Source organism: Lissotriton vulgaris, chromosome 6 (assembly GCF_964263255.1).
Source record: "Lissotriton vulgaris chromosome 6, aLisVul1.2, whole genome shotgun sequence".
Classification (NCBI taxonomy): domain Eukaryota; kingdom Metazoa; phylum Chordata; class Amphibia; order Caudata; family Salamandridae; genus Lissotriton; species Lissotriton vulgaris.
This window is the reverse complement of record NC_141694.1, coordinates 1,841,789,946-1,841,802,291: the sequence shown is the minus strand read 5'-3', so window position 1 is coordinate 1,841,802,291 and position 12,346 is coordinate 1,841,789,946. Positions and strand designations below refer to the sequence as shown.

The 12,346-nt window shown below is 46.7% G+C and overlaps 1 protein-coding gene across 1 annotated transcript in view; it reads left to right on the top strand.

Annotated features, from left to right (window-relative positions):
- Positions 1-12,346, top strand: part of LOC147709613 (cGMP-dependent protein kinase 2-like) — a 289,096-nt gene that overhangs the window by 45,799 nt on the left and 230,951 nt on the right. Inside the window, exon 2 of the mRNA XM_086928129.1 lies at positions 11,637-11,759. Within this exon, the coding sequence (XP_086784255.1) occupies positions 11,639-11,759 (121 nt within the window). The 5' untranslated portion in view covers positions 11,637-11,638. The remainder of the gene's footprint in view (positions 1-11,636; positions 11,760-12,346) is intronic.

The window sequence follows — 12,346 nt, the reverse complement described above, 5'->3', positions numbered from 1 at the left end:
GCAGGTTTCTTTTTTCTTTTTTATAAATTTGTTATTTTATGGGAGGGGGGGCAGTGTGGCCCCCCTTCCTTGGGACAGTTTTGGCCTGTGGACCCCATCCCACGGGGCATGGCACCCTTGGTGTTTTTTTCTAATTTTGGTGAGGGGGGCCGCCTGGCCCCCCTCCAGAGGCCAATTATGGCCCTGGGCACCCCATCCTCCGGGGCCAGGCCAGCCTTTTTTTTCTTCTTTTTTTTGGGAGGGGGCCGCCGTGGCCCCCCCTCAGGCCAATTATGTCCCGAGGACCCGATCCCCTGGGGTCGGTCTTTCCGTTTTTTAATTTATTTTACAATTTAATTAAAGAGGAGGGGCTTCTGGGCCACTTCTGACCCCAGGGACCACATCCCCCGGGGCCGGCCCTTAGCGTTGGGGACTGCGAGGGGAGCAACAATGCCCCCAAGGTCCCAGCTGGCTCCCGCCTCCCGTGGGAGCCGGCATTGCTTTTGCACAAGGGGAGTTGCTGACATGCAGCTCCCCTTGTGCAAAAGCAATTCTGATTTGCTTTTTGGGAGCAAGAGCAGGTTTCCTGCTCTCGCTTCCAAAAAGCAAAGCAAGGTTTGCTATGGCAGGGTGGGAACCGTGCTCCCGCCCTGCCATAGCAACAGCAATGTCCCAAGGGAGTTCACCCCGGGACATTGCAGGAACTGGCCCTGGGGGGTGGCGGTCCCCAGGGCCATAAGGAGCTCCACGAGGGGGGTCGCGCAGCTCCCTCCAACATGTAAATAGCCTCAGGGAGGTGGTGGTCCCCGGGGGCAGGGGTCCGCAACGAACACATATTGGAAGCCCCGAGGAGGTGGTGGTCCCCGGGGCAGTGTGGGGAGGCTTGAGTCTCCTCACACTAATTATTAGATATAGCCCCGGGGAGGTAGCGGTCCCTGGGGTTGCGAGGGGGCCATGTGCCCATGTGCATAAATTATAAAGCCCCGGGGAGGTGGTGGTCCACAGGGCTGTAGAGCCCCCACATCATAATTTACAATTGCCCCCGGGACCTGGCCCACCCAGGGGCTTTTTAACAAAGGAAGTGCGGGCGACCGTGCTTCATTTTTTAAAAATAATTTCGGCCAGATTTGCGCACTCAGCATGAATTCGGCCGAAATTATTTATAAAAAAATACCTTGTGGGACCCCCTGAGCAGGCATAGGGGGTCAGGGTGTTTCTACCCTGCCCCCTTTTCTTGATTTTTCCCTTTTTCTTGTGACTCGGTTACCGAGTCACAAGATGGCTGCCAACACTTCCTGGTTTGGAGGGTTGGCAGTCAATCAAAGGGAAGCTTGTTCACTGAGGGTTTGCAAACCCTCCTCTGTGCTCAGATATCTATATTTAATTTTTTTTAATTTCTCAGCAACTACTTAACGGATTTACACCATTTTAAAAAAGCACACTTTCTAGACCAAGACCTAGCTTTTTGCTAAATTTGGTGTAATTCCATTCAGCAGTTCGAGCTGTAGCCTGTTTCAAAATTCCTTTGGAAATTAACATGTAGAAAATGCGTTTTGGGACTCCCCTTTGTTCTCGCCCCCGCATGACGAATCGCCCCCCAAACTTTCAAGACTGGAGCTGATCAGAGGGAACCATTTGTTTTTGGAATTTTGCGAAGATTCATCAGACAGCGCTAAAGATATTGGCAAATCAAAAACGCTTTTCCTATGGAAACTAGGTCCTAACTAAAACCACCTACTTGCGACCGCCAGTAGGTAACATACATATATATATATAAGCATATATATATACATATCTGTATACATATACATATGTATATAATATTTAGGACACAAGAATCTAGCAACCACATGCATCAACCTATTTAGGAAGTGCAAACGGTGCGAATAGGTAAATTCGGCCGTTTGCGATTCCTAAATAGGTTATTGGGATACATGAAACAGTTTTGGGAAAATCGCTATTTTTAGCGAATTCCTAAAATGCGATTGCTTTCAAGGAATCGCAAATTTGCGATTCCTTAAAAGCAATGCATGATTGATTTTAAAATTGCGAATTCGCAATTAGAGGGTGCAAATTACCACGAGGGTGAACCTCGTGGTAATTTGCGAAAATTATTCAAATACTCAAATTAGCATTTCAAACACTGTCATGTTACAGACACAAATCTCCTTAGGACATGTGTGTGTGAAACATGCACTTTAAAATACATTTCAGGAGTGCAGGGGGGTGTCCTTTGGACCCTCCCCTGCACCCATGGAATGCATTAACATTTTGCGAATCGCTAATTGCAATTCGCAAAATGTCAATGCCTTCCCATTGATTCCTATGGGCCTTTTGGCCCATCGGAATCAATGGGAATTGCGAAATCGCAAATTAGAATTCGCATAATATTTGCGATTCGGTAAAAATTGCGATTTTTACCGAATCGCAAAAATTATGCGAATAAATTGATGCATCCCGTTTTGCGATTCCTTATTTGCGATTCCCTAATTTTCGCAAATAAGGAATCGCAAAACGGGACTTTGATGTGTGTGGCCGTAGGTTCCTAAAGCATTTGAGTATTTGTGCAATTTAGGTATAGACTTTAACCGGAGCAATGGGTATCATACTGTGACACCGAGCATTAGCAGATGAGCTACCGTGCATTTTGTGATTTTTTGACAGGTTTTTAGAAAGGATAGAAGAGGTGAGAGAGAGAGGTGTGGGTAGGTGCAGACCTTGAAGGGCCTGGAACCGAAGGAAGGTGTTACAAAGAGAGAGTTGGGCCTAGTAGAGGGAACAAAGCTGCTAGTGAGAGTCACAGACAGGCCTGATGGCCATGGTGGCCCTTATCTGCTCTCAGTGTCTATGTATGTTGTGAGGGAGGGGCGGGGGCCTGCAGCGCCCGTCCACCGGGACCTTATCTGGCCATAAAGATTGTGGGGGCTATAAATCGGGCAGAGTGTGTGTTTTCCAGGAGCTGATTGCCCTTGCACTGCTGCCTGTCTCGTGACCTCATCACCTTCATTGCCACATTCACCTGTAAGAGGAAGTTTCATGGTCCAGGCGGGGTTACTAAAGGTCACATGGCCCATTGCTGGGAACCCTTTGTGTTACACCATGTTTTAGACATTTGTAGAGAGTTCCTTCTGCTGTCAGTGTGGCCTTATATCACTGTTGGAGTAGAGGCCCCTTCACAACTTTGTCTCACAGATTCTCTCGCTGGCGTTTTTTGAGTTGGATGAATAGTACTGTGGGCGTGGCTAAACTGCTGCGTTTATGCGCATGATTGGCTGTATGTGTGTTATTGGGGCTTGTAGACTATAGTGGGTCTAACCAGAGGATAATGCCAATTAAGGCACATGCCATGAGGGATATTTGGTGTGTGCATTAGCGGCTTGAAGTCTGAGTCTGAAGCAGGTAGGAGTTGGGCAGCTTGTTAGGTCAACAGTATCCCTTTAACCATACTGACAGTGGGATGTTGGATGGTTGTAGGGTTAGAGTCTTGTGTGGGGTCATGGAGCAGTGTATGATTTGTGAAGATCAGGATGCTGTGGTGACCTGAGGGAGGTTCCGTATGGTGCTTCTGAGCTGTGTTGGACGCATGTGCAGTGTTCTGTCTAATGTGCTCTTTCCTATGTTTTGTGTTGTTTATTAGTGGAAGGTTGTATACAACCACGTCCAATGGACAGTCCCATCTGGCCTGCACTGGTCGGTGTGCTGCTCCGCCCAAAGAGCGTCACTGCGTGGGTTGTGTTTTTTATGACGAATGCTGATGATGTAAGCATGCTGATACCTAACTGAATGGAATATCTCAGCTGTGTTGGGTGTGCAGAAACTGTCTAAGATGCTGTCTTGAGTGTGTGTTGTTGTGAGTGGGGTCACACCCACCTCTGTGGTGTATCTTCCGGATGTTCGATGCGCACGAGGTGTGCTAGAGTTTCCTATTGGCTGCGAGGCCTATACGTCTAGTGTCCTGCCTGCTAAGAGCGGCTGGATGTAGGGTAGATCGGTTGTTGGTCAAGGTGAGATATAAACTCAAAGCCAAGATCTGTGTTCACACCGAAGGAGCAGACTCACCGAAGGCCCAGTCCTCTGGACTGAAGGACGCGCTTGGCGGGACTACAGCCAGATATTTGGAATGAGGCCAAAATGGGCCCAAATGGTTGCAACAGCAATGACAATGAGTGACAATAGCAAGAGCCATGCAGCTTTTCAAAGGCAGGGATGCTGCTGACTGCTTCACATTACACCTCAAGACCAGCCGCGGCCCATGCAGGAAAGATCGGCGGGGCCGGGTGGTGGTGGGGGATTTCTACAGACGATGAGGGGAAATTAATTATTTATTTAATTTTCCCTCTTCATGGTCCATCATAATACCCCCCACTGCCTCACCACTCTAACCTGCACGGACCGCGGCTGCTCATGACTGCGTATCTGCAAAGGACTGGAAGAGCAAAGCCAATTCTATGCATATGACTTTCTAAACAACAAAAATACTGCCTACAGACACCTTTTAAAATAAACATAAAAGATAAGATAGTGCCCTCTGGGGCCACTATGAAGCCATAACCACCACCACATGTGGTCTCATTCCATTTTCACTACTGATATCAAGAAGGCTATTTAACTCAATATGTTATACTTTCTTTTTAAGATTTACGTAGTAATCTGGATTTCATTTATATACTCATTATAAACCTAGCAATATGAATATAATACATGTTATGTATATGTTACATCGCATATACAATAAGTATATTCACACAAACATGTGGGCCGGCGTGATACCAGTCACACAACACAACAGAACAAAAAGCCACTTCTAAAGTTACATAGCTTTAGTCAATTCCTGTATCAAAGGTTAGGCCTTCCCACACGTCAATACAACCTTGGTCAGGACAATGCATACGTTGGTTTATCACACCCACAGTCACCGAGCAAACAAGAAGAAACCATGATACTTATTATAATGGTTTCTCAAGAAAATTCAGCCACAGTAATATTATCTCATGGCCTCGTTAATCATCAGACTCAATTCATGAGACAGGATTGTAAATACCTAGCTGATAAGGGACCAGCAGTTCCTCCTTCGCTGCCAATCAATATTTTGAGCATTTATGCAGATTGCTGAAACTTTCTTTTGATGTTTTTACATTTCCGTGAGAGGCGGGCTGTTTTACTCACAACAAACTGCTAACAATGCCAGAATCAAAAAATTAAATAAAACATAAAAAAATCCCATGTGAAATACAATGAGCTTCATCCATTGTATGTTTCGTAGGGCAGGGTACACCAAGGTCACTTGAAAGCGAGGCAGGTCATGTTCATGGATGACTCAGAGAAAGTTCTTTAAAAGGACCCAAGGCCTTCATTATGGCCATCACTGTTATGTCGATTTGTACAGGGGCAGCTCTTCCACTAGGGCGGAGGAGAAGAGAAACAATGTATGTTGATACTTTCTTTCTGTTCAGTCAGAGGGAGGGGGCGAGGGGCTCAGAGCAGGCTGAAGACAGCCTGCACCTGCTTCAGAGGGAGAGAGTCTTGCTTCAGCGCAAGCCTCTCTCACAGCTCCACGGAAGAGCTGAGGGGGGCCCGGGCCCCCTTCATTTACTGAAGCCAGACGGCCCCCCCTGCACCGCGGGGCCTGCGGGGGCGTTTGTTACACCCCTGGAGTGCACAAAGACTGTTTGGTGGGCCCTCTGGGGCTGCTCGAACCAGTCATGCACACTTTGCTATTCTCCATGCAGGCTTGCTCCCTCTCCAAGTAGGGACCCTTCCTTAGGATAAGGGAGTTACAGACCTAGATAACCCCTGCTCACTCTCTTGGTAGCTTGGCACGAGCTGACAGCCTTATCTCAGAGGCAATGTGGGAAACATTTGTATATAACACACACAGTAACACAGTGAAAACACTACACATGGACACCACACCAGTTTCTTACAATAAATTATCTTTATTTAAACCAAACAAGATCAAAATGACAAAAATCCAACATACACTTATCAAAATATCACTTTTAAAAGGTTTTAGCAATTCTGTCTATAGAAAACATGGATTCGGGTGTTTTTCACAAAGTACCTTAGGATGCATTAGAATTCACCAAGCAAAGCAGCTGCAGATGAGCAAGGTGCGGGAAAACACAGCGGTGCGTTGATTCCTGAGTCCGCGGGGAGGTGACGCATCGATTTCCGGATAGCTCGGATCTGCGGGTGTCATGCTTGGCACACAGGTGTGATGCATGGGAATTTCCAGGCGCTGTGAATCAATGCTGCGGCACTCAAGGCACTGTGTTGATTTCTGCAGCTGCATACAGGTGATGCATTGATTCTTCCAGGCACACAGTAGACTTGCATTAGAGTCGAAACGAAAGTTTCGGACTTCAGAAACTCAGTGCTCGAGACTTGGGGGTATAGCAATTTCTCGGGCTGCACACAGAAGCTACATCGATCTTTCAGACACAACCCCGCGGGGCGTGCATTTTTTAGCCACACTGTACTTTGCAGCAGAAAAAACGGCGCTGGAAGGGCGATGCATGAATTTTCAAAAGGAAAGTCAGCAAAACAATCCCCAAGGGCCCAGAAACTGGATTAGGCACCACAAGGCAGATCAGCGCTCCCAGCAGTGGAGTTCAAGGTTGCTGTAGGCGAAGTCTTTGTGCCCCTGATACGTCTTAACAGGAGGCAAGCTCGACATCAAGCCCTTGGAGAATCTTCTCAAGTCCAGTCTTTGTCCTCTTTAAGACAGAAGCAGCAACCGCAGGCCAACCCAGCAAAGCAACACACAGCAAAGGGGCAGTACTCCTCTTCCCAGCTCTTCATCTCTTTTCCTTGGCAGAGGTTCCTCTTGATCCAGAGGTTTTAGGTCTAATGCTTATACCTCTTTTTCCTTTGAAGTTTTTGTTCTGAAAGTCTCTCTTGCTCTGTAAAACCAGTTCTGTCCTCCCTCATCCAGCCACGTTACAGGGGATGGAGACAGCATTGTGCAGGGCAGCCACAGCGTATTCAGGTGCTAGTGACAACTCCTCCCAGAACTCTAGCACAGGATGACCCATCGGCATATGGACGGTTCACCTCAGCTCCCCTTGTGTGAGTATCTGGAGTGAATGCACAAACAGCCCCTGTTAGTCTACCAGAGGGTAAATCTACAAGCAGGCAGAGGCACACAGGATGTTTAAACAAGAAAAAGCCCACTTTCTAAAAGTTGCATTTTCAAACACAGAATTTAAAAACCACCTTTACTAAAAGGTGTGATATTAAATTCTGAGTCCAGAGACCACAAACTCCAGATCTATAGCTGTTGCCAATTGGAAGTTACAATTGTAAAATGTTACAAGGCAGTTCCAATGATAGACTACGGGGGAGCTAATCCTTTCAATAGTGAAAAACGAAATGCACAGTATTTCACTATCATGTGAAACACACCTGTACATGTCCCACCTTTCACATCCACTGCACCCTGCCAATGGGGGTACCTTGGGCCTACCTTAGGGGTGCCTTACATGCAAGAAAGGGGAAGGTTAAGGTCTGGTCAGTAGATGCACTTTCCAGGTCGACATGGCAGTTAAAAATTGTGCGTGCAGACACTGCAGTGGCAGGTCTGAGACGCCTGTGAAAGGCTACCTGTATGGGTGGCACAATCAGTGCTGCAGGCCCACTAGTAGCATTTGATTTACAGGCCCTTGGCAAACACAGTGCACTTTCCTAGGGACTTACCAGTAAACCAAATATGCCAATCATGGGTAACCAATCATAATAACAAGATAAACAGAGAGCACTTGCACTTTGGCCCTGATCAGAAGTGGCAATACTGCAAAGTACTGGCCTTTCTGAAAGTGAAAAATACTGCAAAGTACTGGCCTTTCTGAAAGTGGTACTATTTATTTGGACTACTTATAAATATGTGTGATTAGCCACAGGTGTCCTGGTGTTAAAGGAGATCCAGCAGTCATCTGAAGCACCTGTTTCAATTTAGTGGATAAACTGGCAAGTTTTAAGTAGCTTCCTAAAGGTAACCACATTTCTTTGCACTGCCTGGTTATGGGGGAGAGGGTTCTACAGGATTGATGCCCGATGAGCAAAGGACCAACCCCCTTGCTGAGGTTTCTTGGCCTTGGGATCCTCAGGAAATGAGATGGCGACGAGGGAAGAACTCTGGTACTTACCAAGAGGTGTTTGTGTTCAGAGTATTGCAAAATCTACATATCTGCCATTGTGCTGGCTACAATTGTCAGTTTTTGCAATGAAGATCCATTCTGTATTTTTTTGCAATGCATAGCCCTATTCAGATGTCTGCCAAATGCACTACACATGGACACCTATGTCCAGTCCTCCCAGCCAGAAGCGCCTTGAGGGGATTGTCCCCTGTGTAGGGTGACCAGATGTCCTGTATTTCCCTGGACAGACCCAGTGTTCAGAGGACTGTCCCAATCCTTATTTTAATTTTAAATACATTTCCAGGTTTTTGGGACAGAGGTTAGGTCATCCTGCAAGCACATTTGAAACCTATGCTCTCGATACCATGGGTGTCTCCAAAGTCTGAAATAATTCAGTTAAGTGATCTGTTTGTTTCAGGCAGCCAGGGGTGACCTGCTTCATGCTCCCAAAAGAGGAGAGATAGAGTGGGGAGAAGGGCAAGGGGATTAGGGGGGAGGTCCTGTCATAGCTAAGGGTATAAAAAATGTGCATAACATTATAATTCCACATTTCTAATCGCCCTGCATGTCATCGCTAATGACATGCAAAGTAGGCGTTCTGGAGCAAAACTTCATGGAAATGGGCGCTAACAAGGCTTCGCTTTATTAACAAGCCTGCAGCAGACCCGCTTAGCGACAAGATTAATTGCGCTAAGCCCAGTTATCGCAGGATCTTAACACCTGCTTGAAAGTCGACTAAGCCATCTACATTATGGGAGGTGGATTGTAGGGTTAAGGTCACTGGGGCGTATTAGCAAAGATCTCCTTATCTCCTCCAATTTAACTCTTGTTTTCAGCCGATACTGGTGCTTTTCGCCACTATTGCTGGATTTCATATCGCCTCAAAGATAAGCCTTGATAATAATGCGCTATCTCAGCGTTGAAATCCAGCGATAGCTGGTGATAAAATAAATAGCGCTTAGCGCACTTTGCGATGTTTATCGCAAGTTCTTGTTAATATGCCCCTAAGTGAGCTATTGCCCAGAGACACATGATGCTGAACAGCCACCAGCCCCGGAGATCGAACTGTGAGCCCCATGCTCCGAAGTCAGCTGCTCTGGCTGTTGCGCCACACCTCTCCCTATAAGCTACGGCAGGGCCTCTGCCCTCAGACCCCCCCTGTGTGTGTCTTTTTGTGCATGTGTGTTTGTGAGATACAGAAGTAAGATTAAAGGCTTTAGTCCTATATGTATGTCTGGCCTGTCCCGGTTTTTGTTTCTCAAATTCTGGTCACCCTACCCGTGTGGCACACTTCTATGTCGGCTTTCTGACTGTTTTGCCATTTATGATGTATCATAGCATAACAAATCATGACCAAAGACATGACTGCAGCGAGTGCAGCAGGGGCACACACAAGGCTATGATATCTTTCTTTTTTGCTTTGTTGGCAACGCTTTGGCTGCTGGCCCTCCATGGCACACCGTTATCCTCCAGAAGGCTCTGCCGAGATGAATTTGGTGGACTGGATACTGTTTTCGTGGAAGAGGCCCCTTTAAGCAGATCACTGCCAAGAAGAGCAAGTCCTCTCTTTATTTTTCTTCTTAACAGCTTACCCACGGGCTCATGTTTGACCCGTTGAGTGCTCATGACGAGCTCAGCTCGTCATGAGGCACGGTTGAGCTGCACTCATGACGAGGTGAGCTCGTCACAGCCGTTGGAATGTTCGCACGCAGGGATAATTTCCCCGCTGTGCTGAACGTTCCAAAATGGGTGTGGTCGTGACGAGCTCAGCTCGTCATGAGTGCAGCTCCACTGTGCCTCATGACGAGCTGAGCTCGTCACAAGCACAGCCGCGCCGCGCGCAGCCCCCCTCCACCCCGCAGTGAAGGGGTTAATTAAACTGAAAATGAAAAAGTAGTTCCCTAAAAGTGGGCAGTGAAAGAATACATTAAAATGATGGTAAAGAGGATATTCCCTAGGGGAAGTGTAATACCCAGGGCTACTGACCTTGAACTAGGGAACTGGTTAAAGTTCCTGACCCGGCTCAATATTCTGTGATTCTGGGTAAAGGGCTTAATCTTCCTGTGCCTAAAACAAATGTGTATTTAATCTGAAGCTTGTGCAAAGCTCTCTTTGCCCTAGTTCCAGGTTTGTTTGTTCTATATAAAACTGTAAAAAGTGAAAAAGCAAACACAAGAAGAGGAAGGCAAGTCATTGAATAAGAAGAGTGACAATAAAGCTGACCAATAGTAAGCAATGGGCGGGGTGTAAGCCCCCATCCGTTCACACTATGTGCCAGATTTACTAACATTTTGTATCCTGGTTACAACAATTTTGTGGGCATCTGTGACGCAAAATGCTAGTAGATATTTACAAAGGCATGCAAGGGGCGATTGGCGACACCTTCATGGCTTTATTAAAAAAGAAGTGCATTCCATTTCATTCTGGAGGTGCTCCATGGGTGGGACATGGACGTTCCCGTGCATTCACCCTTGGATTGCACACCACCCCAGATTTTCAAAGGGTTGTAAACCTGGGATTGCATGAAATCGCTACACCTCCCAGAGGAAGGGGTAACAAGGAGAAACATCTCTGCTTCTACTCATTACGTTGTTTCCTCTTTCTATGCATGCTGCAATTTGCAGCACAGATAGATAGAGGAACATGCCTCGAGAGATTATCTTTGTACAGGAAGGTACCCCTTCATGCACAAAACAGTTCTCCTTGTAAAGCAGGCACACTTCCACCGTGGTGCAAGGGTGCCTGTGTTGGCGCTGGACGACTTGAAGTGCACCAGCACAAGAAAAGGCCAGGAATGCGCCGTATGATACAGCGTATTCCTGTCCTTTCCCTTTTTCGCAGCGCCGCAAGGTGGCTTGTTAAGCTGCGTAAAGTATGTTAAATGTGCCCCCAGGTCTTTCACAACCAGACAGCAAAGAGGAGACCTTAAAAAAGCTATTTTTCTATATTCTACCAGTATAATGTTTTTAATGTGCACCTGAGGTTTCACTATTATATGCAATTAGAGGGGCCCTTGTTAAAACTTTGCCTGACGTTTCTTCATATATGTCTATTTAACATGCACATTCCTACCCAGAACCACTAGCACGTGGCACTCCAACTTCAGTATCTCAATGTTTCTCTTTTCAAGCATCTTAAAGTAGTATGTTTTTTTTCTCTGATTTCTTGTTTTCAATCCTCTGTGAGTTTGAAGGCCTCTCTTGCGTAGAGGTGTTTGCGAATGCAGAGGCAGACCCTTACCAATAGTTGCCACAGTTTATTTGACTTTGTATAAAGGTAGACACCAACATTGTAAATGCTAGACTGACCCATTAAAGTCCAGTTCTGTCAGGAACCTCCAAAGCTCATCCAACAACCTGCCCCCCAGAACCCAAGGCCTGCTGGGGCTGCCCTTTCAGTGGTCCCACTGACTTCTCAGAGACAATCCCTCCATTGGAGTATGTGTTCACTGGAGTACTCGCTGCTTGTGCATCCTTCCTGGTTCCTGCTGGACTTACAGCTTCTCTTCCCTTACTCCACCAGGCATGGAGCAGCAGCTGAGAGAGGTTCGCCGGCTGCTGGAGAAGCAATATCTGAAGAATGTCCCACCACAGACTGGCCAACAGGATCTTAGCAAGAAACCAATGGGAGACAACACCCTGCAGGGTAAGGAAAACTGATGACATCTCACACTTGTGGACTGAGCAGGTGAGCTCCAAGGATCAGGAGCTTAGTATAAGCACCTCCCTATCTGTTTACAGCTGTGTGCAGACAATTTATTCCTTCAAATGCCTTTTAAAAACCTAATTAAAGAGACAAGCAAAAATAAATCCCCTTGAGAAATCCTCACTATGAAAATACAGCACCTGCTGGATAGTAATCGAATGGAAAAAAGGTGGTGGAAGATGGACAAAAAGAAACTAAAAATATTTCTTAGGTTTCTTTACGTTATGGCATTTACAAGTCCATTGCGCCGTTGGTCTGTCACTTCTTTTGACGCACCGGCGGCGCAGTGTGCCTGCCCATATTTACAAGGCCACGTAAAGTCACTCTGGGTGGCTTTTCATAGCCTTGTAAATATGGGCCCCTTACTCGCATGAAAGGGGCGTTTCTTGGGTGTTCCTGTGGGTTTTCCCACTCAACCTCCATGGAAACTGCCACATTCCCAGATTTACATCATTTTGGAAAGCTGGGAATGCATCGGAATCCTGCAGGAGTGGCGTAACGAGGAGAAATAATGATATTTCTCCTCA